General features: G+C 43.1%; 2 protein-coding genes across 8 annotated transcripts in view; one reads left to right on the top strand and one right to left on the bottom strand.

Annotated features, from left to right (window-relative positions):
- Nucleotides 1–16703, bottom strand: part of LIN54 (lin-54 DREAM MuvB core complex component) — a 39720-nt gene extending 23017 nt beyond the window's left edge. Inside the window, exons 1-3 of one of the 7 annotated variants that reach the window (XM_054633931.2) lie at nt 16533–16702; nt 9474–9647; nt 112–845 (exon numbers count right to left, since the gene is read on the bottom strand). In XM_054633931.2, the coding sequence (XP_054489906.1) occupies nt 112–810 (699 nt within the window). In that variant the 5' untranslated portion in view covers nt 811–845; nt 9474–9647; nt 16533–16702. Of the gene's footprint in view, nt 1–111; nt 846–8400; nt 8478–9473; nt 9648–10762; nt 11066–16025; nt 16137–16532 lie in introns of those variants that run through there. The other 6 variants (XM_054633929.2, XM_077177015.1, XM_077177014.1 and 3 more) reach the window with 6 other exon arrangements.
- Nucleotides 16704–16880: 177 nt separating this feature from the next.
- Nucleotides 16881–25960, top strand: COPS4 (COP9 signalosome subunit 4). Its single transcript, XM_054633939.2, has 10 exons — nt 16881–17107; nt 18301–18380; nt 19130–19281; nt 20276–20379; nt 21131–21284; nt 22426–22576; nt 22900–23070; nt 24345–24460; nt 24821–24905; nt 25408–25960. The coding sequence occupies exons 1-10, from the start codon at nt 17031–17033 to the stop codon at nt 25539–25541; spliced, it is 1224 nt and encodes a 407-aa protein (XP_054489914.1). The 5' UTR covers nt 16881–17030; the 3' UTR covers nt 25542–25960.
- Nucleotides 25961–26674: the final 714 nt, after the last annotated feature.

Here is a 26674-nt window from a genome sequence, read left to right as displayed (position 1 = left end):
GAATAAATGCAAAGGTTGAAAGCAATAGTGTGTCAATCAGTGCAGGAAACAGACAACAATTGCAGCAACAGAACTGGTTTGAAGATGTTTCATCAGCATAACTCATTTTACCTGTACTGTTTTTACTTGCTGGGACTGCAAGACAGAGGGCTGGGCCGCAGTGTTTATCAGCTGACTCCCCTGCGTCAAAGCTGAGACACCCACAACAGGTTTCACTTCCGACCGACCTCCAATGACAACTTTGATCTGCTGGCCTTGTACCTTGGAGTCTCCAGCCTGGGCTTGGGACACGGCCTTCTGTGACTGCGGGAGCTGGCTGTGGGGTAATGCTAAAACAATAGGCTGGCCGGACTTGCCCAAAGTTGTTACAATCAGCTTTTGCCCGTCCGGCTTAATACTCTGACTGCCTATTTTAATATCAGTGGCCTTGTTCAGAATAATCTGATTAGCTGAGATAGTGACAGGGGTCTGAGCACCGAGTTTATGGAGGCCACCTGGAAAGGCAGGCTTTACAGCTGCATTCACATCAGGGCTTGGGGTTGTTGTGGTGGTCAGTGCTGCATCTCCCGAGTGGCTGCTGGGTGCAGGAACCGATTCCGTGGTGACTGTGGCTGTGGTCGTGGCTGAGGAGTCGCTGGTGGTGCTTATGTTCACTATTTCTTCCAGTTCTGTTTCCATGGGAATGGACTCTCCTCCCATGGGCGACGACACGATAACAGCCTCGATGCTGTCGTCCTCCACCAGAGTTATGCCTGTGTCCATGATTTCCTCAGGGAGCAAGCTGTTCACTTCTGCTGAAACCACCTCCATTTTAGAAGCTGTGGCAGCAATGGCCGGAGCAGGTACTGCAATATTTAAAAAAGTTATTGGCTTCCAGAAAACATATATTTTCCAAGTTTTATGAATAATATTATCAAAGAAGAAAATGCAGTCAAATTTTTTCTGACTGAAAGTATTGTGCATGCACAGGAGGGTTATCATGGGAAAAAATCTGTCATCAAAATGTAACACACCAAGCTGAATTTAGTCTCTGTAATAACTTATATCAAACCTTTACCATATCATTCGGTGAAGTAAAATAAAGGCATTACCAGTCCACTCTTCACACCACAGTACACAAAGAAGCAGTGTTTCCCCTCTGAAAATATGGGCACAGACATCTAAACTCACTGAAGTATAAAGCAATGATCTAATAGATCATGATGCAGATTTGTAGATGAAACAGATTTTCATACATGCCAACATTGATTACCAGGTTATCTTGCTCAAGACACTTGTTATCCATACCAGACGTAACATTCTTGCCAAATTCTTATTTTGGAAATCTCAGAAAAACAAATGACTGTTTAGTGATGGACTTAAACAACCCCAAAAGGTCAATCAACAGCCACCTATCACAGGATCAAGCCAAAGCCCTGCCACTCACAAGATGAAGAGATAATCCCTTGATGCTGGCTATGAAAAGAAGAGCTCAGTAATTTTTTTACTTCAATACTCACCAGAAAATATAACACACAAATTCATGATTGATTTGAAAGGTGTTCTAAACACAAAACAAATAACGCACCATATGAAAAATAAAAGGAATTTTTTAAGAGCACCCAAATTATATATTAAACAAACCCCTGCAATGAGATTCAAAGCCCGAGTTATTTCCCGCTGAGAAACCTTACAGACATTGCTGGAAATGGCCACACTGGACCATTCCCCTGAAGCTGTATCAGTGTGAAGAGTCTGAAAACAGATCAGCTCCATGAGGCATTTTCTGCACTTGCTGACCCCAGGAGCACACTTGGGCCTCAGATGGGTGAGCATACCATGTGGGTCGGCCTACATGCTCCTGAGTACTAATTATAAGCTCAAGGGGATAAAACCCTTGCAAATTCTGTTTCCTACTTGCTAAGGAAAGCAGAGTTGAGTTTTAATACTAATTCATGAGGAAGCGTGCCAGTGAAAACATTGACCAAATGCGGGGGTGACATTATTTCCTCTGGAGTTGTTGTGGGCCCGTTTTGTAGAGCAGCTAACTACAGAACAGCTGCATTTCACCCACAAGTGTAAGGACTGGGGGAAAAAGCCCTGCTAGAATTACACAGTTTCCATGCCAAGCTCCAGAGACCATGCTGGAGCAGTCCCGGCCCCCCTGACTGCCAAGGGTGCCACTGACCCCCCTCACCTCAGAGTGCCAGCCAGACCAAGCGGCCCTGACACTCAAGAAGCCTGAGCTCTGAAAGAACTGCACTCACAGTCAAACTCAGGGCTCACTTACTGGCAGGCATTTAAAGATACAAAGTTATCTGATGTCACTGCCAGAAATACCTCCTGTGGAAAGCATTTGTCCCCCAGTAATGCCTGCACAGTGATGCCAGCCCTGGTAAGCAGCCCTAGACAAAACAGCCAACTCTGAGGGACACATTAGCAATAGTATCATATAGCTGCCTTAAAGTCAAATAGGTTAACTGCATAGATGATTACTCAAAAGTAGACTGTTTGTGAAGACAGCATATGTTAAGGTCACTAGGTCTTCTGAGCTGTGTCACTTGACTGTCACCTCAGCAACTTGCAAAGGCTTGTGGCTCAGATAGTAAAACTTCAAACTATTTCAGACACAAAAAAAAAATAAACCTCAAACCAAAGCATCATCCTGTTCTATACCGATATGCACATCGGGCTTGGCTCCAGAAGTTAAGACTCCAAGTGGCAAGCACAATCCATTAATGATTGCCTCCAAGTTTGAAAAGGAGAGAATAATCTAAATCAGACAGTGGGAAAACCACCTCACTCTGTGGTGGTTTTCTAACTAACTATAAGTAGTTTTAAATAATTTGCTCTTGGTTTCCATTTGTACATGTTTTTCCCAAGAAGAAAGGTCATTCTTAGCATCTTTTAACAGTATGATCATAAAATACTTAAATATAATCTAAGTAGTTTTATAGTTCATCAGTTACGTGCATTCTTTATCCTTACCATTTGGTTATGTTACAAAGTGGTAAGTGCTTATTAAATACCTATATCCAGCTGAAAGCATAATTATATTAAAATACATGGAGTCAGGCTTTTAAACAGCATTTTGAGTCCAAACTAACCACTGCAAGTCAGAATGCAGAAGAAAAAGAAATACATTACATCTAGTCTGGAATCAGAAACTGAGAAGTGAAAAGGAAAGAAACATTACTCATAGTTACTGTATGAACAACTTATGACAATCACATAGGAAGATTTTGCAATTATCAGGTAATTTTAAACTTAGCTTCCATTATTGTATTCAGGCTAGTGTGCTCAACAACAGCCAAGAAGAACCATAACACAACCCACTGGCTCCATTTCTTTACTGCAGGTTGGACACGACTGGAATAGATACTTCATAGGCAACAATGAAAATTTCATCCTGGCTATAGGAGAGGCTGCTGTCAAAGGCAACTTCAACATCCCTGAAGATTTTTATTTCTTGGTATCTAGCCAGGATTTCTCAACAGTTCAGCTGTTTATTTTTTACTAATGCTTTTATACAGTTTCCCTTTTTCCAGCTCCCCTACTAAAGCGATTACCAACAGTAAAAACGTGCCAACCTCTTTTAAGATCCTAACAGCCTTGAGATTGTCAAGAAAGGGTAGCAAATAGTTTTAACTATTTAAACCCTTGAAAGTTTCCTTCACTTCAGCAGCTATGTTTTGAATACTGAATAATGCACAAGCTCTAACTACAGCCCCTTGAAAACATGCATCACTATGTGTTTTCTCAAAGCCTGAAGGACAAAAACCAATCTAGACTAAGCAAGTGTTTAAGCTTCAGACTAGGAAACTCAGCAAATATGCTAGGTTCAGATTACTAAACAGATAATTTTAGCAAAAAAAAAAAAAAAAAAAAAAAAAAGGCCATACAATTAAATAAAAGTTCACTGAAAAATTCATATAATGAAGATTTGTAAACACAGCTAGCTCAGAACACCCAACTAGCCAAACACATTACAAAAAAGTTAGAGACTAAAGCATACTGTCAGCAAAGTCCTGGACCAGCAACTCTGAAAAGTAAGGAGAAGGCAGAGGAACAGTAAGGAGAAGGAGAGGAACAAACTCTCAGCTTGAACAAACCACCTGTGATCATCTTACTCATAAAACAGATTGCTGTTTTTGATATTCAGGAAGAAATATATATATGATGATGTAAAGGATAAAGAGGATTTGTAAGGAAGAGGATAAAGAAGATCAGGATTGTAGGCAAAAATACAGAATGGTGTCTGACAGGCATCTGTGAATTTTGATCTTTTTTCTCCATCACTAGCACGTCACAGCAAAATCTCTAAGAAACTCTGTTAAAAGTACTGAGATCAATCATATCAACATCTTTGTTGATAAAATACCAGAACAGCCACACTAAACAGGGAAAATTAAAAAATCAATATAATTAAGCACAGTGATCTACAAAGAAGTAAATAAAATGCAAGACATAAAAATGTCTTGTACTTTACAATAACTGCATTTTATTACATGCAGAAACATCTCCATTTCACTAAGAACAGCCAACCTTCCTGCCTGCAACCATGAGCAGTTTGAGTTGGGTGACAGGTTACAAAACCACCAGCAAGGCTATGTATGTACTGCAAGCAAAACACACGTTTATAAATTCAGATTATACAGAAACAAGGCTGCTGAGACCAGCTTTACACCAACTCCTGGCAAGGTGATGCACGTTAGCAAGGCCATGACAACAGAGCAGAGGGCCAAGGCACTCATCACCACTTGTGCCTGCTGGCCTGGTGATGTTCAGCCATGGGAGCACTCTGGTATAACCTGACAGATCTAGGAACACTGGCCAGACCTGGCAATGCTCATTTTTTAACCAAATTCCCAAGTGTCACTTTCACCAGAAAATAAGGAAACCAAATCAGTAAAAGCTTTTATATGAACACCTCTTGAAGTACAAAACAAACCCACAGCACCCAAAATCAAAAGCCTCATAAATGCAACACATCTGAAGCAGCAGGGATTCTCTTGGGACCAGTAGGAAAATGCTAAGTGAAACTAAGTATCATTGCCAGATACAGCAGTATCTGTTAGCACTTCTTTAAAGCTGGGACAGATACACTTGAGAGTAGCACCCTTAAGAGCCAGCAAGAGAAAATATTTGCAATTTCTGAGCTAAAACCATGCAAAAACCCATAAAAAAGAAGTATGAAGAAGAACAATGAAGTATGAACAAAGAACATTCTTGAACAATGCCCTCAAGAAAGGGAAAAATGAGGCTGAAAACCTGAGTCAGATGAATGGCAGAAAAGTAAGAGTGGACAACCTAACAAATAATTGTTCACTGCAAGTACAGTGGACTCTAATGAAAACATGTGCCAAAACCATCTCTTCTTTTTCCAATCAAGGTGCAGCAGAGGACCTCCAGCAGGCTATGGCTCACATGTGAGGATATTAAAACTCAAAAATCCCACATTACATGGTTACGTTCATAAAATTGGCCTATTTAAACCTTAACTAGCAAAGGTTTAAAAACACAATATATTTTGTTCCTAAGTCCATTCATTAGAACAAAGGCAAGAACATGAGGAAAAGGGAAATACAGAATGGATCCTTGATGATATAAGTGAGAAGCATGAGATGCTGCCAACCACATTTTAGTTGCTTAAAGGCTTTTCAAATTTTTCAGCTTCTGCTTATCTGCTCTCTCCAATCCTGCCAGATATTTAAACTCCTGAAGGCTGCTGAGCTGAAGAAATCTGATTTTTTGGGACCTTAATACTTAGAGATTAAGCAATTTGAAATGCCCAGCCCTCAAGTGTCAGTGCCCAGACCTTTCTGCCAGGGCAGGGACAGGTAGCAGACCTATCTGCAAAAGGTGTGCCCAGGTGTTGGATCTCCTGCAGCAGGTGGTAGGAAAGAGGTTGGATGGCTGGTTCCAAGCACAGCCCACAGCCAAAGAGCCAAAAACTCCCCCGCCATCACACCCAGAAGGGACAGGGGAAATAATGCTGAAGAATGGAGGCTTCCAACAGCAAGGACTGGCAGGAGGAAGAGACTTCTCCCAGAGGCTGAGGTGCCCCTGCCAAACTGCTTCACTGCTCTGCAGACTGAAGAGGAAACACCCATCACAGCAGGGAAGATGCTGGAGCTAAGGCAGCCCCGGGTACCCCCTTTACCACCAGCAGGGGTTTGGGAGCTCAGACCATGGGAGACCCTTCAGAAACCTGGTCTGTGAGGGACTGGGGGTCCATCTGACAGAGAAAGGAAAGAGATCTTTGTTCAAAGGCTTGTCTGGATGGTGAGGAGGGTTTTAAACTAAAGGTATCAGAAGAGGGAAGCCAAGGGCTGTGATCTGGAGCAGAGTCTGGTTGGAGGTGTGTAGCCAGCAGGGTTCTCCAAGGGGTCAGTACTGGGCCTGCTCCTGCTGAACTTGTTAAATGATCTGGATGAAGGGACAGAGTGCATCCTCAGCAAGTTTGTGGATGATTCAAAACTGGGAGGTGTGGTTAATACACCAAGAGGTTGTGCTACAATTCAGTGAGATTTGGACAGAGGGGAACCTAATGAAATTCATCAAGAGTAAGTGCAGGGTCCTACACCACACACCAGTAGAGGCTGGGGGCTGACCTGCTGGAAAGCAGCTCTGTGGAGGAGGACCCAGGAGTTCCAGGGGAGAAGTTCCATGCAAGCCAGCAGAGTTTGCCCCTCTGGTCAAGAAGGCCAATGGTGTCCTGGGGTGAGTCAGGAATAGTGGGGTCACTATCTAGAACTGCTGCACTGGGAGGCTGCAGAGTGCCCTTCTCTGCAGAAACCCACCTAGACACAAACATGCAGCCTGCCCTAGGTTCTGCTGGACTAAATGATCTCCAGAGGTCCCTCCCAACCCCAACCATTCCCTGATTCTGTGAGCAGCCGGAAGCTGCAACAATTTAAGTACAATCCAGTGGAAACAATCAATGAATTGTGGTAGCAATTCATTCACCCACTCTTCTTCCTCTTCCTAATCTTCCAGCTTTTGGGATGGAGCAGAATAAAAGCATGTTGCAATCATTCAACCATGGAACAGTTACTAAGCTCTCCATGCTGCTGTAATTAACAGATAATAGTACAAAATATTGACAAGGACACTTAAAACAAAATGAGCACCCACTCCTGCCCAAAAAAACCCAATACACAGAGGAAGAAAAAGATTATGTTCTTTGAAGACATGCTGTAAAGAAAAAAAAGTTTTCAAGAATATTCATGTCTTACTGTCTTCAAAACAGACAAGTTTTACACAACTGCATCTTCTTCCTTCACCACAACAGCTGCTACAAATATACTTGAAGACTCAGCTATCTTGTGACCTATAGCTGTTTTCTTCACATCAAAACTATTTCTCACATAGAAGGAATCTCAGCATGCTACCACAGAAATTCAATTATACACCAAGTACAAAAGCAATTTTTACAATTAAACTACCAAGGACCTTAGAAAGAGTACATAACCAAAAACCCCCATGAGTCAGAGCCTTTCAGGCAAAATGGAAGGTGAAAAGAAAAAGGACAAAAGCTTTAACTAAGTTTTCAATAAAAGCAGCATGTCATACAAATTGCAAATGGTTGAATTATGTTACATGTACAAGTGAGTGCATTGTTTCCTAGAAAACTAGCATTTCAAAACACTAGGATATCTAGTTCTGGATTGGACAACCCTCTTTCCATCACAAGAAAATACTACATTGCCCAAAGGTACTACCTATTACAAAAGAAGATTATTAAGGAAGAACATTCCAGCTGTTGAGAGGTACTGAGCAGTATTACTGAACAAAACACAACAAAACCCCAAGCACTCAGAGTCATTAGTTAAAGTCTTAAACACTTGCTGCTTGTTTACCACACACCTCACTCACAGCAACTTTCCAGGAAAGTACTGGAAATAACATTCCATGCAGCAGAATACTTCAAAGCAGTTCAGATTGCCTTCTGTAATGGGAAACAATGTTCTACTTTCAAGCAGAGCTTTAGGCAAACTAAAAATAAAATAGAAACTAGAAATAAGAACATTCCCCTTCACCTTTCCCTTGGTTTGCATGGCAGTTTTAGTCATCTTCAAAACATGCCATAGCACAAAAGCTGAAACACAGAACTGCACAGGTGCTATGACCACTAAATATGTTCTCAAGGTGTTCACTACAGTGAACAATCCAAATTCTTGTGGAATTTGGGTGTGTGGATTCTAGGGCCCTTTACATTTAATCAAGTGCTTCTAATCTTATGTTCCATACAAACTTTGGGGTGAGATTAAAAGTAGAAAACCTTAAAATAACTTCAAGCAATTTCATTTTTTGCCATGTTTAGTAGGTCAATAGTAAGGCATTATGAATCTAAAGTTACATTGAATAAACATGTAGTGAACTTAGCTTGACTGATAAAAAACCAAAAACCAAACAAACCTGAAATGTGAGGAGTACTTATCACTAGGCCCAAAAAATGCAGATTTTTGTCTTCTATATACAGCTTGAAATAAAGGTCTTGCTTTCTAAACTCCAGACACCCCTTGAATGTGAGGCTACAGAAGAATTCAGAAGACACAGCAATATCACACCAAGAACACTCTAAACAACAAGTGTGAAAACTACCACCATAGGCTTGATATCGAGTTCCCCACAGACTTTTAGCAGGTGTTATCATATTGCACACCCTCAAGATCCGGCCTGCTGCCAGCAATTTCAGCAAGAGTACATTTCAGAGCTGTATTTATGAACAAGAGTTCATCACAACAGAATCGTAAACTACCAGATTTACTGAGACTTCTGGCTGGGAAGCACAATGATGGTCCAAGTGCATCTCACCTACACTACACTAGCACTGCCCAGTTAGGTACAATACATGAAGTCCATTCTAACTGAAACATCCCTCCCCCATATGACACCGATTTCAGTGAAGTATTTAATTTCAAAAAAATATGCTAAAATGGCACAGAAAATTCTGTCCTAAAAGCTTAATTCCTTATGTGTCTTATGCAATCACAATCCTTTTCAAAGTTAGAACACCACAGAGATGAAAACCAGAGAAAAGCCTTAAGATAAAAAAGTGCCATGCTTTAAAGGTAGTGCTGTCAAGATATGAACAGCAGTGAAAGCTGCTATGGCCACTACTGCTTTTTAAACTTATCTAGGGTGGCTTTCTTCATTTTTGACTCAAGTAGAGCATTAAAACAAAAATACAGATAGCCTGAACAGTTACTTTGCAGTGATTTGCAGGAAAACATCCTTCTAGCTGCAATCTCAGCAGTTCTACCAGCTTTAAACATGTCAACACTCCACAAGAATATATTCATTTGCAGAAGGGCTGAGCTGAAGATAAATAGCTCACCTGCAGGAAACCAGGACCGAATTCAGATCCCCTCGTTCAAAAAAACCACTATTAACACCTCCTTCCCGCTTCAGTCTCTAGATAAAGCACCTCGGTATTCCTTTTGGGAAAACTTACTTAAAGAACTACGACTGTGCAATAGCTGACTGACCTTTGTGGAATTAAATTCCACATTAAGATTTTGAGTTGAGATCAATTCAACAGGAGAAACAGGAATTTCTGTGACATCTTCATCCCTGCTCCAATACCACGTGGGTCACTTCAAATGCAGGCTGCTCAGATCTCTGAAGTCTCAGGTGTTGTAACATAACAAGTTGAAGAGCTTCTGAAACACAAACTCATAAGTTTCATTAGCTGTAGCTAAGAAAACCAACAGCTTTGGATAAGTACTTCAACAACCCCCAAAAACTTACAGACAGGACTAGCCAGAAAGAAACATTTGAGTGACTAGGACTACACTGTATCTCTTACAGCCTTGGTTTCAATATGCTGAAAGTGGCAGGGCAAGATATCAACACTGTATCTCACTCTATCCCTGGAGAAGCTTTATTCCACACAACATGCCAAGGCCAGTTAGGAAGAAGAGTTCTTTAGATGCACTCACTCTCCATGCTGCTCACTGGGAAGTCTATTCCAGTGCCCCATCACTCTCTGGGGCAGGACCCCTTTCCTAATACCCAACCTAAACAAGCAGCACACCTTGAGAAAAGCCCCAAATCTGTCCTTACAGGATACCCTTCCAAATTTGATTTTCATGCCAGACACGCTCAACCACTCGTTGGACAAGTCACCACTACACTGCCTGAGTTGATACAGATCCGGAATGTTCATCTCCTTCTCAGAATTCCTAAGTGAAGGAACAACAGTATGCAAAGCCATAACTGTATTTTTTCCATGGAAAAAGTTGCTTGGCTTTTTTTTATGCAGCAAGATCTCTTTATTACATCTAAAACAAATTTTTGTATACAAAAAGAAGCTTTTGCCATTTTTTTTTTTTGACAGCTTTTGTCAGTTCATAATTTTGAGGACTGGAGATGAACAGTGATTAACATATGACAGGACACTGGAGCTGACCTGCAGTCTGGCAGGTTCTCTGTGTGACTCAGCTGCCCTAGTTCATCACTGCACAGTGAACAGCACCACACACCCACAAAGAGCTGGACACACCTGAACCAGAGGCTGTCACTCGGTAAATTCTCCCACAGTCCAGCTCAGGACACACACCCTAACAGCTTTGTGTCAAACTCTAAAGTCCACTGAAACCAAGCCAGCAGCAGAAACAGAAGTTGAAAACAACTATGGGATGTCTTTCGGCCAAATTCTATAGCAGCTGCATTTATCAATGTCATAAAGAATTTTTGTTAAGAATCCAGGACATCCAACTTGTCAAAACCTTTTATTCAACCTATTTCTTTTTGCTGACATAACACCAAAACTCACCTTCCTGTTCAACAAAGAATGAACTCTTATTTTTCCCAGTCGTTCCAGTAGTGATGGTAAAAACTCACAAGTAGCCTCTCTCTTGCCTATTTTCAGCTTCTCTCCTGGGGAAATGCACTTTTTTGTTTTGTCCACAAGAAACAGGAGTGACAAACTTTGCCAATATCATTGAGTGCAAAACTGACTACAGCCTTGCTGGTCATTGCAGTGTAGCCAGTTCACAGCACTGGCACCAAAACTAATCTCTGCAAATGGAAAAACATCCACTGGTCATTTAATGGTCCAGGCATTCTCCCAGCAAAGAGAAAACTTATTTTAAGAAAAGATCAGTGCATAACAGCACAAGGTTTATAGTTCCCAGAGATTCTTGACTGCTTACTAGTGCAAAGGATTTAGAACACCTACCTATGCAAAGTTGAATCATGTCACACTTTAGAAAGTGAAGGTTACTTGTTTGCCTAAGTTGATTTTAACGGGAAAACAAATAAATCTTAGAGAAACAAATCCTTTTATTGGGTCATTTTATAAGCAAAACAAACTAAAGAACAGGCTAGGTAATCTCCTTATTTGCTGTGTCCTCTCATCCCTTTTTGACAAATACAAACAAGCACATTAACTATTCTAGGCAACTGAAATTCACAAAGAACGACACCAAAAAAAATAGGAAATGCATTTCTTAAGAAACTATTGACACCAGACATGCTTTCATTCATTTGTTAGAAAAGCCTCCACAGAAGTATATGTCTAATCAAGACTCACCCTGCTCTGCTGGTAAATGAAAGAGCACAACTGCATGTAGGTGATCTTGCTGTACTACATTTCTCCTAATTAAATGCTGTTCTTCAATTTTGCTATTTTTTCCAATGATGGGGAAAATAGTGTCATTCATTTTAGGCATTCCCCATTTTCTTACTCTCTCTGACACTCTATGTTTTATCTCTAAAACTGAAAAGTTTGTTTTGTCATAAAGCAAAGAATTATAAAATCACTCAGCACTGTGTTTGTTCAACAGAGAGGCTTTTGTTTAAGCTTACTGAGCGAGAGATGCTTTAACAAAATGCGTGTCATGAAACCAGAAAAAGATGAATTCATGAGGAAGCTATGATTAACAAGGGTAAGTGGAAAAATTAATCATCTAAGACTGCAAACTCACCATGTTTGCATATGTAATAGCAGAGTGAAAGCAAATAGCTTTAACACAGTAACAAAATAGGTATGTGGAACACAGACAAAATAATTTCCATTCTCTTTCCCAATCTCCACATAAGACAAGTCATGGAGGCAGTTTGTCTGCATGCTTCCCAGAGGATCATGGCTCTAGGCTGACCAAATACAACACCAATGGCAAACCATAGCAAGGAAAAACCTCAACCTCACTCCTTATCAAATGCTGAACACATAATCAGTGTAAGTATCCAGTCTTTTTTCCAACAGTTACAAGGAATACTTAAGAAAATACCAGGTGTTCTTCTACCACAAATTAACCATCTATAGTCACAAAAGAGTTCCCAAGGCAACCACAATTCCCTCAACCAACGCACACCATTCCCTTCCCATTACTCTACATTCTGCTAAGTGACTGCTCGCTGCCTGAGACACCACACAAACAACTGTGTGCAGCAGATCAGAAGAATGGGCAAGGTACACAAATTAGCAACTGCTACGTGTTTAAACTGACACTTCTCAAGTGATATGTACATGAGAATTTTATATTACACAGTTGAGGGTTCTGGGTTTGTTCCATTTTTTTTTCCATGGGAAGATGGCTTAAGTTCATGTTTCTACTGCCATGGTTACTATAGAGGTGCTAGCTGATTTCTTTTTAGGACTGGACAGAGAAAAAACCCAACAAACCAACTTGTCCACATACCAGTTACTAAGAGATTCTTCTTCCCTTGGCAAGTTCTGAGTAATGTATGTTTCCATTATAATTTTAAAAGGAAAAGCAAAAGCTAAAAAACCTTACATGTCAACGAACAGATAATTATACACTAATAAAACAAGCACCTGCTACAACTTCCTAGGATTTAGTGTGAGCCATATCCTAGCAATACATTTATTGCATGTTTATTTCAAACAGCAGCATTTGTGACTCTCTGTACATGAGCAGCAGCATTACTTTCCCTATATTTCAATTCCCTGTGTGTATTAATCCAGAACTACTGCTAAAGGTCTCCTGTCCACCTTTGGCATCTGCCTTTTTGCTTCCATCCATTTTTCCTCCTTGTGCTAGCAAACGTCTGTGTAACTGCAAGGGCAGCCCAGATGAATGAGCCAGGCAGGAGCAAAGCCATCCAAAACCAACTGTAGGTTGTCACAAACCCATTTTCTCCATGCCACTGACACTGGTGTCCAACCCAGGAAGAAAACTAATCCACAAAGTAGTAAACAAATTCTGGTGAGTCAGTGTACTGAGACAGCTCTGTTCAAAGTCTGTGAGCACCAGAGCAGCACCAAGGAAGGGATCACACCTGAAAGACTTTTCACAGGAACAATAGTTTCACCCAAGGAAGACTGACTGCTTGAGTCTGTACCAGAAACTGCTCTTACTCCAAAGGAACAGAAACCCCAAAACAGTCACTCCCTAGAGATGGGGATTCAGTATGTACCAGGAACTCACACAACAGATCAAAGCAGAGCCCAACACTCAGGGCATATCCCTCATGTGGGCAGCAACACATCCAATAGCAGAAGGATGCTTCTGAAGGGGAGTGATGTCCAAATTAAGGAGCTACCAACCTACATCCAGATCTGGAACATGGGAATCTCTCACTTCATGTATCTTTGCACCGCATGACTAATCAAGGGATTATTCTGTTAGTCTCCCTCTTTCTTGTACAAGAACATTCTTTTCCAGACTTCTAATGTTGTCAGGTGAGCAAGCCTAGTCACAGGCTGTACTGAAAGCCACATGCTGCTTATCAGCTTTCTGAGCAACTGAGGAAACCAAGCTATTCAAATATAAGGCCTGGCAAAATACAAACCTTCGAAACAAGAATTCAAGAAACATTTTCCATTTCTCTTTGGAAGCTCCTGAAACTGCGAATAATAATTAAAAACCTGAAGAATCCTGAGTTTATCTCCTAGGTACTTGCTATGAAGGTGCCCACCACACCCTGGCACTGCTGTGGTGCACAACCTCTGCAGGACATCAGGATGTGCTTCTCACAGCAGGTGAGCACTACCTCTACAGCACCTATAGAGAACAAAAGCACAGTCACATCAAGTGACAGATAAGGAACCACACTTTGTTGCTGAAGCAGAAACCAAAACACAAACACAACCCCCCCAATCTACCTTAGTTCCCCCTGAAAACATTTTTCAAACAAGTGTAAGGGAAAATAACCTGAGGGGGGTCTGATAGTTTTTCCAAATCTAAAATGAAAGATACTGTAGTGTATGAGATAACAACATCTCATAACATCTCTTATCTAAGGTTGAATTCTGACATCACTCTTCTTATGCACCTGTGGTTAGCAGCTACTCCACCTGAAAGCATTTAAAACTTCTCAAGAATTCTGACAGAACTGTTCAGAGCATTCAGTTACAAATGGTCTGAGTGTGGACATCAAAGTATAAGCAAACCAAATATCAGCAGATAGTTCTTGATATGTAAACTGAACAAGCAGCCTTGCATAACAAACTGCTGAAGCTTACCCCATCACAACGAGCATGAAGTACTTTTTTATCCCATTATGGAGGCTGGGCTGGGTTTTCAAACACATTCTCCAAGCCAGCCTACAAGATGGTTTGGCCTACAGAGCAATACAAGCACACCTCTCTCTCTAGGTTGGTGCAACTCAGTACAAGGCATGCAGCTCAGTGACAGATATCTAAACTGGATGTCTTGACAAATAATAGTTTAAAGAGAAAAAAAGAAAGACAAGTCTAACGCGTTTTATTTTACAAAAAGATTCCACTGCCAGAAGAAATACATTCAGCTGATAACTCACTATTCTTCTTGCCTCCAAAAAGCCAAAAGCTATTGTGAAGATGATAACCACACACTCAATGATTCAATAATCTGCTATTACCAGTTTCATGTAAACATTGCAAAGAACACTCCAAATTATTTCTCTATATCCAGTATTTCCTAGAGTAACTGTAATAAATTTCAAGGAACTGTTCAGAAGGATGAAACTAATGAAAGGTGATTTAAGTATCTATCCTTTCCTCACCTGACATCTTAAGTCTGAGAGCTTTCCTCCTGATTACAGTATATTCCAGTAGACAGTTTCATGTGCTCTCAATGCCACAGGGCTTTCCAGAACCCAAATCCTCAATATCAAGCATTACATAATTAGTACATTACCTACTTCAAAGTTAAGGCCACAAACAATTAAAACATTCTGATATACCTCATAAAAGCAAGATGGTGACAAGAAAAGCTGGGACTGTCCCAAAAGATGGTCTGGCTACATTCACAGAATTGTTAAGTTGGAAAGGCACCCCTGGAAATGATCCAGTCCTACTTCCCTGACAAGACAAGGCCACTTGGAGCAGGTGACAGAGGACTGCGGTCAGGTGGGGTTCAAATGTCTCCAGAGAGGGAGACTCCACAACCTCCCAGGGCAGCCTGTTCCAGTGCTCTGCCACCCTCAACATAAAGCTCTTCCTCAAGCTGAGGTGAAACTTCTTGTATTTTTGCTTACGGCCATTTATCCATATCCTGTTGCTCAGCACAACCAAAAACTCTGCTACCATCCTCTTGGCACCCATTTCTGAGATATTGATATGCATTAATGACAGCAGCCTTCTATTCTCTAGACTAAACAAGCCCAGCTCCCACAGTCTCTCTTCGTACAAGAGATGCTGCAAACCCCTCATCATCTTCGTGGCCTCCACTGGACCCTCTCCAGGAGCTCCGTGTTTTTCTCGTACCGCAGAGGCCAGAAGCGAACACATTCCCTGGGAGCTGGGGGCTGTCCCCAGCCGGGCAGCGCCCGCTCAGGCCACAGGTGTGCCCTGGCACGGGCTGAGCTGAGCAAGCACCGCACCCGCTCCGCGGGCACAGCCGGAGCGAGCATCCCGCTGACACCGCCGCGGCCGTGCCCCGCCGGCTCCCCGGGAGCGACCCGCTCTTCCCGACCGGCGCATGTCGCCGAGCAGCCCGGGCCCCGGAGCCGCCCGACTCGCTGTCCCCGGGCCGGCCAGCCGGGCCCCGCCAGCCCCGGGCCCGGCGCGCCGAGCCCCGGCAGCCGCCGGCCCGGCGCGGTGCGGCCAACGCGGCCGCTCCCCCCGCGCCCCCCGGGCCGGCTCTCACCTGGCGGGGGCGGCCCGGGCCCGTCAGCGCCGCCGGCCGCCGCCGTATTTCGAAAGATCCGCCATTTTCAGCCCGTCACCGCCGCTCCCGCCCCCGCCGCACCTGCCCCCGCCGCCCCGCCCCGGCACCGCCCCCGAGCCGCGAACCCCAACCCCTTCCGCACCGGCGGCTCCCGCGCAGACCCCGCTCCGAGGGGGAGCCTGGCTACGCCGCAGGGCCGCCGTGACCCCGCCGCTCCGCCGCGGCTCCGGGCGCAGCTGACCCCGGCGAGCGGCGGGGCGGGGAGGGGACGCGCCGGGCGGGCACCCCCGCGGCGGAGGGGCGGCCGGGACCGACTGTCCGCGCTATCCCGGGGAGGCCGGCGGGGCCAGCCAGGAGCCCGGCCCGCCACGGGGAGAGCGCCCGGCGAGGCCGGGCCTGTTCTTTCCCGGCGGGAGGCGGCTGTCAGCAGTGCCCGCGCCTCCTTCCCTGTCCTCCCGCCGCCGCTTTCCCGCCCCTCGCACTCACCGGGCGGGCGGGCGCTCTTCTCCTTCCTCCGCTAGCAATGCCTCTGGCCGGTGCCGGCGCCCCCCGGTGCCGCTCCCGGCGGCCGCGGCGGCGGCGGCCGCGCCCGCGCCGATCCCGCCGCCGCGTTTGTTCAAAATCACGCGCCCCGCGCCATTCCCCCGCCGCATCCCATAATACCGCGCCGCCCTGGCAACCGCCGGCGCAGCGCCCCACGCTTCCGGGACCGCCCCGCCCCGCCGTCCGCTTCCGGGGCCGCGCGCGGGCACCACCCGCGGAGGAAGCGGTGGTGGCCCGGCCGTATCCCACTCGCGGTGTAATTCCCGTGGGATAACCCCGTGGGATATCTCCCCCCACCTCCCCAAACCGCGCGCGGGGCCGGCCCGCCCGCGCTTCCCCCCCCCACTCCGCGGCCTGCCCGCGCTCCCTGTCACGTGACACGCACGCCCCCCCCTCCCGCCGGCGCGCGCGGCTCCATGGTGGGAGGAGGTGGCTCCCAAGATGGCGGCGGGCGCGGTGAGGCAGGACCTGGCGCAGCTGATGAACTCCAGCGGCTCCCACAAGGACCTGGCCGGAAAGTGAGTTGCTGGGCGCCGCCGCCGCCGCCTCCCCGCGTTGGGGCGAGGGGTGCGAGCCGCCCGCGGGGTGAGGGGTGGGGGGGCGCCGTGCGCTGCGCGGGTGAGTCGTGCCCAGCGGCCGCGTTTGTTCGAATAAAAAGGAGACAGAAAGGTTTCGCCTCATGGCTGTGTAGTTTTTTCATTCACGGGCAGGTCTGCTCAGCCCCCTCAGGGCTCGGCTGCTGCCCCTGGGTGTGCTACAGCGAGAGGCCGGGGGTTTGTTTTCCTCTGCTGCCATGGATGTACCAGCGACTCTCTTGTTATTGTTGACAGTTATTGCCATTTTATTATTGCCATTTTATTATTGCCATTTTATTATTGCCATTTTATTACTGCCTTTGTCATTAGGTGTGTGTTTTGTGCGGCAGCCCTTAGGGGTTGAGCTTCTCGTGGCGCGATGTGTCACAGAGGTTTTCACTCGAGAGAGTCCAGGCAGGTGCGGATCTGTCGCCTGGAATTCTTTGGCTCCCTGTCCAGTTGCCTGTGTTCTAGCGGGGCGGTGTCACTTTTAGGGTTTTCGTGTGAAACCTTGGAAATTTTCCCTTCAAAATGTGGCTTCCACGTGGATGTAGTACTTCATCAGTGTCAAACACACTGAGGAAAATTTCATTGGCTTGCTGAAACAAGAAAAGAGAACTTGCTATTTTTTTGCAGGAATAAACACTTGAAAACACATGGAGTACACCTGTGTTGCTGTCAAGTGGCTGTAACATAATATTTATCACAACACTATTTCTCACTCACATTGAATGTGGCATTTTGAATGTTTGACTGCCTTGATTAATCTGAATCTATGAGAAATACAGTTTTCATTACTTTTTCTATGTGCTATCCTGGGCATTTGATTATTTAAAAAAATATTATTTAATTATTATTTTATTATTTTAAACTTCCAAAATTGCACATATGTTCTTAGATAACAAAATAATTGAGCTCTGTTATCTGAGAATCTAGTCCTGGGATTTAAGAAGAGCCAGGTACCAATTCCAGGTGAATGTTTATGACACTTGGGAACAAACTGGAGAATTGCCACCTCAAGGGATAGAAAATATGAGCAAAAATAGGGCTCTGACACAAAAAGTATACAAAGAGGCAGAAGTTCTTTTTGAAAAAATGTGTGATTTTCAACCTTTTTAAAATCTATTTATGGACAGGTACCGTCAAATATTGGAAAAGGCCATTCAGCTGTCGGGTGTGGAACAGCTTGAAGCTCTCAAAGCTTTTGTAGAAGCAAGTAAGTGCATAAGTGGTGTAAGTGGTTGTACAGTGAGTGAAGGCTAGAGGTCTGTGGGGCTGTGTATTTGTGAGCTCTATGTGAGACTGTGTAAATGCAATATGTTTTTGTCCTGTTGGAGCTCAAACACAACAGGAAGAGGAGCCCTCATCAGCACATTCAGAAGTGAAGAGGGAATGGATTTGTAAGCTTTGTGGTTATTACAGCTTTCCAACCTGTCAGCAGTGGAAGGTGAAAACAAAGCTGTCTCTGTTGAGTGCTGAAGTTGGTACTGGATGCCAAGTGGGATTTAAACTGACAGCCTCTTTCTTCACCCATTTGTGAAATTGCCAAGAAATTGTTAGGTTTTTTTTTTTTTTTTGTGTGTGTGTGTGTTGCACTGGGTGTTTGGAACATCTCTGTAAATTATATTTCCTATAATGTTTTTAAAGTTGAGAGTAAGCTTAGTGAGATTTAGCCCAAACAGGTACTTTGTCCAAGATATTTCAGCAACTGAGAACTATAAATCAAGGTGAAAAATTCATTTAGCTGACAGGGGTTAGAACTCTGGTGACCTCTAGTGTAAACAGTTTCTGAAAGAATTGGAAAACCCACCTGTATAAAAAAAGGAAAAAAAATCCCCTTCATTTGCATAGTTTAAAAAATTTAAATATTCAAATTTAGTGTAAAAGCAAATTATCACCTGTAGTGAAGGCACTGAAAAATACTGCATCCATTCTGTGTTTTTCTTCTGTGCACCTCTGAACCAGTGGTGAATGAGAATGTCAGTCTGGTGATCTCACGGCAGCTGCTGACAGATTTCTGTACACATCTTCCAAGTCTCCCTGACAGCACAGCCAAAGAAATTTACCACTTCACCTTGGAAAAGATACAGCCCAGAGTTATTTCATTTGAAGAACAGGTGAGAGATCAATGGTGAGACAGATTTTGGCTTGTGGCTTTGGCTTTAGTTTTTCCCCTCCTTGTCTGCTGACTATTTCAAACCTTTCAAAAAGGTGCTCAAAACAAATATTTCTACTTAGAGTCCAGTTTTTCAGTCCTGTACATGGAAAACCTGAGCTAAATGCAGAGAGCACTTAGGACTGTGCAAAGATTACAGACTGTCACTTCATCATGATGATGGACATGTAATTCCTCTGCTTCCAGTAATTGGCTTGTTCCAGTGAAACAATCCTTGAGCTGCTGGAGGTGTCTGGAGAGATAGGCTGCTACTCACTGTATTGCCTTTTAGCCAAGTAGTAAAACAGACAGGTGGTGTGAAGAGCATGCACCTTGAAAAATAGCTTTGTTTCAAATGAAATAAATTTTCTCTGTGTGTTTATTTTAGCCATAATAATTTTACCAGGAAAAAATATTTTTTTGTTACTCTGCTTAACTACTAAATATGCTGCTCTGCTTTTTCAGTTCAATTCTGTGTTTTGTTGTACAAATGCACAGTATCATCTGAGAGTTCTTAGAGAAGCTGTTTATATAAGAATCCCTTAGGATCTAGTATTGCAGTAGAAAGTCAAGGCAGTTTCTGCCATGATTTTTATTTGCTTCTCTTTATTTTTTTTTAACAGCTTTTACTCTGAGCTAAACAGGCTTGCATGTATGTCATCATGATTATGCATAAATTAAATCAAATACATCAGATGATTTCTTTTTTTTTACCCACACACCCAGGTTGTAAGCACTGATACTTTACCTGCTGACAGCTGCTCTCCAAAGCAGAAGTTTCTCGTGAGGATCTAATCACAGATCACCTCATTCCTACCTCACAGGCATGATATGAGATGTAACTGCAAGAAATGGCTTGTGACTCTTGGTGCTCCAGTTCTTGCAAGATTTGTTTCATCTTTTTAAAAGCTCTATAAATGATGGCTACTTTTGCTGTTGACTTTATTGTCCTTCAGGTGGCTTCAATAAGGCAACATCTTGCATCAATCTATGAGAAAGAAGAAGACTGGAGAAACGCAGCACAAGTGTTGGTGGGGATCCCTTTGGAAACAGGGCAAAAGTATGTGACACCCAGTTCTGTGGTGTTAGCTGTACCTGCTCTCTCTGTACTGAACTAGACCAGCAAGTGAGAATTTTGGGGTTTGCTGCACCAGAAGTTACCCACTATTAATTAGTCTAATTGATAAACTACTCTTTAATACTACTTTGCAGAATTGTTTCTAAGGTTATTGGAAGGTTGCAGTTTTTCCACGTGCCCACCTTCTCAGTTTAAAATGAAGGCATAGTTTGTAACTGCATTTGGATATTAACAAATGCAGTTGGGGACTTTTTTTGTGTGCTTGTGAGGTGGGGTTTGTTTTAGTTTGGTTTGTTTGGGTTTTTTAGGTGTAGAACCCTTGCAGTTAGTTTTCTCTGGCAGTCCTTCCCCCTTTCTCATTGTGCACATAGAAGGAATTGCTGTAGGTTTTGCTTACTTAGCACCTATTTGTTGCAATGCAAGGTTGATTCTTAAGTGGCTCACCACTGGTGGCAAACTTCCAGTCCACAAAAAACAGATTATGAGAGTGTACATTTGTGTCTTGTGGGCAGCATTATTTCAGCTGGTGTTTGCAGGAGCCAATTCTGTATTGGCATTTATCTCAAATTTCCTTACTCTGTACAGAAAGCACTAATTTGGCAGTAGGGAAGAAGAAAGCAGGGTAAAGCAAATGATGCCAAGTGCTTAGGATTCATAACAAATGTTAAAGCAGCTAAGAGCAAAGGTAGTTCTGGAGCAACTCTGAGCACTTGCTTTTTTCTTTCCTCTACAGGCAGTACAATGTAGATTATAAACTTGAGACCTACCTGAAAATTGCCAGGCTGTATCTGGAGGATGATGACCCAGTTCAAGCAGAAGCTTACATCAACCGAGCTTCCCTGCTTCAGAATGAATCAACTAATGAACAGTTGCAAATCCATTATAAGGTTGTCTAACCTGCTTTATTACTTTCTCTTTCTAAAGAGAGACATTTCTAAAGGGAGACATTTCCACATTAAGATGCTTTAATGCAGTGCCATTAAAACTTTCATCATGAGGAAGAAAAACAAAGGGAAAAGCTACATGGTTTTGGGAGCTTGAGAGACACATCTCAGCAGTTATTAAACAAGTCATTCCTTACCATTTGGAGATAAATGTGTAATGGTTCCTTAAATGCCAGCTTTACTGATGGAAAATAAATGTAGGTTAAAAAGCATCTGAAATATTGTTGGAAATATTGCCTCCACCTTTGTCTATACATCTAAGCAAGGGAAAAAATTGCATCCAATATTAGACACAGTAGTAGTCCTCCCACGCCCCAGTAATTCAAGAAGTTCCATACATAAAAGTAGCTTAAAGTCTTAAGTAGTAAATTAACTGCTGACATTCCTGCTTTTTTGTGGGTTTACTGTGTACATAGTTCATACACAAATTTCTCAAACCATTGTAGTAAGTGATGAGCAGTGATGACTAAGTGCAACAGAATTGGTCAAGCGTGGTGGTGGTGTTTAAAATTCTGTGACAGAAGCAGATATGCCACAAGCAGTAACTCAGCATCTGGTGGTTTTTGTTTGTTGGGTTTCCCTTTCCTTTTTTTCCTCATCCCATGTTACATTTTGAAGTGTGCACTCGGTTGAAAGTGTAAATATTTTCTGTGAATCTTAGAAAAGCACAAAGAAAGGAAGAAATATCAGGTGGTGTTCCCTTGCTGAAAGGGAAAAGCAAATACTTGAAACATAAATTGCTATCTAAGTGGTAGCTGTCAGTGCCAGTAGTGAAGGGGAAACTCACACAAGTGCAGTATCAGCTGTACAATATTTCAATTACTTAGGCTCAATACTTGGCTTTTCAATATTTGCAGTGTTTAACATGTGAGCAGTGGTGGGAAATGTCCTTTCAATTGATTTCCCTGATACTTTAGCAAGGACCTGTCAAGTCAAGCTAATTCTTTGAAGGCACAGATTTCCCTAGGAAGCAGAAGAGCAATGTTTATGGAAGCTATCACTTGACAGTGTGCAGTTTTTACACACCTGTATTCTGCAGCCACCTCTGCTGCTTTTCTTTTGCTGAGCTATGCTTCCTTTCTAGGTTTGCTATGCTCGGGTGCTGGACTACAGAAGGAAGTTCATTGAGGCTGCCCAGAGGTACAACGAGCTGTCCTACAAGAGCATAGTCCATGAGACTGAGCGCCTGGAGGCACTGAAACACGCGCTGCATTGTACTATTTTGGCATCAGCAGGTAAAATACACCTTACCTTTCTGTGTAAAAACTATTTCCCCTGGGGCAAGTCAGCCTGTGTATTACTTGTATTACTGAGATTTGGTGAGGAATCCAAAGTTGTAAACACGATGTCAGAATTAAGTGTTGGCAGACTGTTAGCTCAGAGTTGGATTAGTTCAGTGTCTTTGCCTTTGAACTGGACACAACCAAATTCCTTCTTCAGCAGAGCTTTGTTGGCTGTTATTTGCATGCATTGGGGAAAAAAGGTGACTTCCTGCTGTTTAACTCTAAGTACTCAGTGTTTTGGTGGTCAGTTATGAGAATTCCTCTTGACTTTCTAGGCCAACAGCGTTCCCGCATGCTTGCTACTCTCTTCAAGGATGAAAGATGCCAGCAGCTTGCAGCCTATGGGATCTTGGAGAAAATGTATCTGGACAGAATTATCCGTGGAAATCAACTGCAAGAGTTTGCAGCCATGCTAATGCCTCACCAGAAAGCGACTACAGCTGATGGTACGCACTTCTCTAAAACCTTGTAATGCTAGGTGTTCATCCATGGGAGTTAGACCTCCCAAATCAGTCAAGAAGGGTCATGGAAAAGAATTTATTGCTGTTATATCATCATTTAAGAAATCTTTTTCAGCATGTATAGTTAGATAGTAAAACTTCTTAGATATAGTTCATCTTTCTGATTTGCCATTAAGGTTTTGAAATACTTGTCTGGAAGATAACTTGTCACATTTTCTTTCCATGTCCATGTACAGTCCTCTTCACTGAAAACTTCCCAGTGTTTCTAATGGAGTCTCTGTCCTCCTGAGATTCTCAGGCACTGTTAAGAGTAGGGTGCCTAGAAACCCATGACAGGCATGCAGCCATAAATGGTCTGTACTGATGATACACTTATTGGAACTGCTTCCTGACATAGTCAGGGGATGGGTTGGACCTCACACACCTCTCCACTGACGTGACACTAAGTCCTGAACCTCTGAACAGTCAGAAAAAATGTCAGGTAATGACTTAACTGGTATCCTAAACACACTGGTCTCAGTTTTCTAGACTGGAAGAATATAAAAATGGAAAAATACATAAGCATGAAATACCTCTGAATCAGGAAAACCTTCCTAGTGAAAAATAATTGTTGATTAAGGAAAAATAAGTAACCATGTACTTGCAGAAGTGAAAACTGGGTTAAAGGTACTTGCTAGCAATATGCTGCATTCCTTCCCTTGGTGACTTTGTTGTTTATTTATAACCTGTACTGTTTGTCCTTAAAGAATGCAGGTTAGCTGGTATTTAATAATGTGTTTATCTTCAGCTCGAGGTTAAGGGGCCAATGAGTTTTATTGTTGAAAACTGTTCAGTCAAGGGGAGAGACATCAGATAAGGATTTATCACAAGCAGAGTAAGAGAGAGGTTAATTGTACCCCTAAGAGCCATAATGAACAATAAGAAAACCCCCTATGGTCTTCCCACTTGTCAGGCTAGGATCACAGGAGGTCAAACTCCCTCAATTCAGACAGTAAGTCTTACAGCAAGGGCTCCACTTGCTTACTCTAGAAATGAAATAAAGGGTTTATCTGTTTTAAAATCAGCCATGTGCCATCCATTTGTTTCTGTCTGCTGTCTCTGCACAGCTTAACAGGGATGTAAGGAAGATGCATCTGGACCTTCTGCACATGTAACACTTCAGGGAAAAAAAAGCATTTTTTCATTTGCTCTACTGTATAAACCCATCTTTCAATCTTACAGTAATGTTTTGGGGTTTTTTCCCTCATCTAACCCTAAAGGTTCCAGTATTCTGGACAGAGCTGTTATTGAACACAACTTACTATCTGCAAGCAAACTTTACAACAACATTACCTTTGAAGAGCTTGGAGCATTACTAGAGATCCCTGCAGCCAAGGTATCCATTGCCTACCTTTTTATTTTTTTTTTTTAAACAAGGAGTATGAATGGCATGAGAAAATATCTGTGATAAATATTAGTAAAATTAGTTAAGTATTAGGGAATAATTAAACATTCCATGTTACGAGGAAGGTTAAGTGTCCAGCACATCTTATGAGTGGGAGTTGCACAATGTGGAATGAACAACAGTGGAGTTAGATGCCACTGACAGTTTGTCTAATCATTTAATGAGTGCTGTCTGTAGGTTCCTTCCTCCCTGTGTGTGGACCTGGTTAAAAACCCATAAGACTGTTAAGTGTGAATAATTTGGAACTCCTCTGAGAATGGACTACGTTTCTGACATCTTTCCTTGTTCTAGGCGGAGAAGATCGCTTCTCAGATGATAACTGAAGGTCGCATGAACGGATTCATTGATCAGATTGATGGAATTGTTCACTTTGAGAGTAAGTGCAGCCACAGTAGAATTTATTTTTTAGCACCTCTCAGAGTGAGCTTTTTGAGGTGGTCCCTGCCAGGATAAGGAAATGAACTTTCTTAATAATCCCTTCTGCCTGAAGTGAGCTTGCTCATCCTGCTGCAGCCAGGAGGTGGCAGAGTTGGCCATAAAGGACAACCTTGATACTTCACCCACTCCCTGCAGAGGGCTTTGCATGGCCCCTTACCCACAGGAAAGAGTGAATTTATTCCATCGGTCTCTTTCTATGAACTTTTTCCTTCGGGAAGTTCTCAGTTCCAATCTCCTTCAACACAAGATTTAGGCTTGTAACAGGCAGCCAAATAATTGCAGCCTTTGAGTACAGAAGTGATCCTGGTGTCACTGCAAGGAAGGCTTCCTCTGTGAGCTAGGTGAGGGCAGTGGCAAAAGGAAAGGTTGCAGTTGACAAGGCAAGGGAATTGCTAAGATTTACTTTGTTGAGTATTAGTTGTTTTTTCTTTTCTTTTCAGCCCGTGAAGCTTTGCCAACTTGGGACAAGCAGATTCAGTCCCTGTGTTTCCAGGTGAACAACCTGCTGGAGAAGATCAGTCAGACAGCCCCGGAGTGGACAGCACAGGCCATGGAGGCACAGATGGCTCAGTGACCATGCCCCGCTGTCACCTGCCTGCTGTGCCGGCAGGGGGAGCTGAGCAGGACTGGGAAACAAACACAACGCTGTCCTCACTTCCCCATCTTGTGCTTTCACTATGGCTTAGGACACAGCTAGCTGATCCCATGTTTGGTGTGACAGGCTCCCAGTTCTCTGAGCTTAGCTCGATGCTCTTGCTGCCTCTGCCTTGCACTCTGCTCTGTGGTTTTCATTTTAAAGAAGCTGTAATGTCTGCAGCAAGCTTTGGGTTTGGTTTATTTAATTTTATTTTTTTTCCACTGTATTGCTATAGCTTTGTAGCCCATTACTTCCTATGGTGCGTGTTCTGCTGTGAAAATAGAAGCACCATGTTTCTTTTAGTTGTAATTATTCTAATAAAGGCTGAGATAAGCCACTTGGTTTAAGTGTTGTAAGGACTTGTGGTTTTGGTTTTTTGGTTTTGTTTTCATATTTTTCTTAAACAGTAACTTGAAATAAAATAGATTTTTGTAATTGCATTTTCAGCTCCTGAAAATGTTAAATGAAAACCTTTTTTTTTTCCTTTCTTTGCTTATGAAATGCAAGTCAAGGTGTCATGTCAAAAGCGGGACTAACTTGAAATGCTGATGCACAGCAATGAAGCATGAAAGTGCCCCTTCTGATGTTTATCAGTCTGGAGTCAGGCACTCTTTAGCCATCCTTGTGCTTTGCCAGGTACACACATTTAAGAAACATGACAAATATTAGGGTCTTCAGAGGCTTCTACCCTTGGTTATCTCCAATCTGTTGGAAACTCCATCCACTCAATTATCCACTCCATTGCATATTAGCTCCATACCTTAGATCCATCATATTTTTCAGTTCTTTAACAGCTTAGAGAAACAAAACCAAGTTGGCTGATGAGGCAAACATCCCTGAAGAAAGGAATTAATAAGTTTCAGGGTGTCAAGCACAGCAGAAACTAATTGCTATCAAAATCTTTAAACAGGAATGAGCAGCATGCACACTTGCTATACTTACACTTGTTGCTGTTTGTGAAGAAGTGCCTCTTTTTGAGGTGTGTTGACACTACTACTCAGTAATAAACTGTCTGGTGAGTGTAGACCCAATTATGATGTTCTTTGCTGTGCAAGTGCTGCACATCTTAG

The sequence above is a fragment of the Agelaius phoeniceus genome, chromosome 4, assembly GCF_051311805.1.
Source record: "Agelaius phoeniceus isolate bAgePho1 chromosome 4, bAgePho1.hap1, whole genome shotgun sequence".
NCBI classification, from domain to species: Eukaryota; Metazoa; Chordata; class Aves; order Passeriformes; family Icteridae; genus Agelaius; species Agelaius phoeniceus.
The sequence above is the reverse complement of the archived record's forward strand: the minus strand, read 5'-3'. Positions and strand labels throughout refer to the sequence as shown.